This window comes from Carlito syrichta, unplaced genomic scaffold (genome assembly GCF_000164805.1).
Source record: "Carlito syrichta isolate Samal-C Ts95f unplaced genomic scaffold, Tarsius_syrichta-2.0.1 Scaffold306949, whole genome shotgun sequence".
NCBI classification, from domain to species: Eukaryota; Metazoa; Chordata; class Mammalia; order Primates; family Tarsiidae; genus Carlito; species Carlito syrichta.
In genome coordinates, this window is record NW_007251045.1 from 254,154 (window position 1) to 254,848 (window position 695).

Genomic DNA, 695 nt, shown 5'->3' on the forward strand with positions numbered 1-695 from the left:
GGGGACCGCACCTCGACGGGCCTCTCCCGGCCGCCCCAAGTCCCACTCCCTCCCCTGGGCTCGTCCGTCCCGCTCGCGGACTCACCAGGCAGCGACACCGACGGCAGGAGTCAGAGGGGTGGGGGAAGTCCGCGCCGTTGGGATACTCCTTCCCGCCAAAGGCGCAGCCTGGGGGAGGGGGGCTATCGGCCTGGGAGGAGACTCCTCCTCCTCGCCCCCCGCCTCGGCCGCTGCCCTCCCGGGCCTCGCCTTCCCAGGGGCCCCCGCCCGGCCCCCCTACCACTGCAGTCGTTCCGGCAGCAGGTCCCAGGCAGCGGGTGGGTGCAGGGAGCACGGGGGCAGGCGCGGGGCTGGCAGTGGACGTGGCCGTCCTGGCACCGGCACTCCTGGCAGGGGTCTCGCGGGTGGGAGAAGCTCTCCCCATCCACAAACACCTGGTCCTCCAGGACACAATCTGGGCAGAGGACAGAAGACAGGAATGGCGCAGAGCCTGACTGCGCCTGGACCGGGCTGCCAGGCCCCTGCCCCGAATCCAGAACCACGGTGCAAGTGCCGGCTGCGCAGCTGTCCCCACCAGGGAGAGAGAGGACCGAGAGACCGTGTGCACCAGTGTAGGCATGCGTATGGTCTGAGCACGAGCTGATGTGTGTGTGCAGAGAGGCTGTGCACCAGCAGGCCATGTGTGTCTCTGGGGG

At 70.2% G+C, this 695-nt stretch overlaps 1 protein-coding gene across 1 annotated transcript in view; it reads right to left on the minus strand.

Annotated features, from left to right (window-relative positions):
* KCP (kielin/chordin-like protein) overlaps positions 1 to 695 on the minus strand; it is a 25,177-nt gene that overhangs the window by 14,400 nt on the left and 10,082 nt on the right. Inside the window, 2 exon segments of the mRNA XM_021715282.1 lie at positions 86 to 168; positions 281 to 454. Coding sequence (XP_021570957.1) covers positions 86 to 168; positions 281 to 454 — 257 coding nt within the window.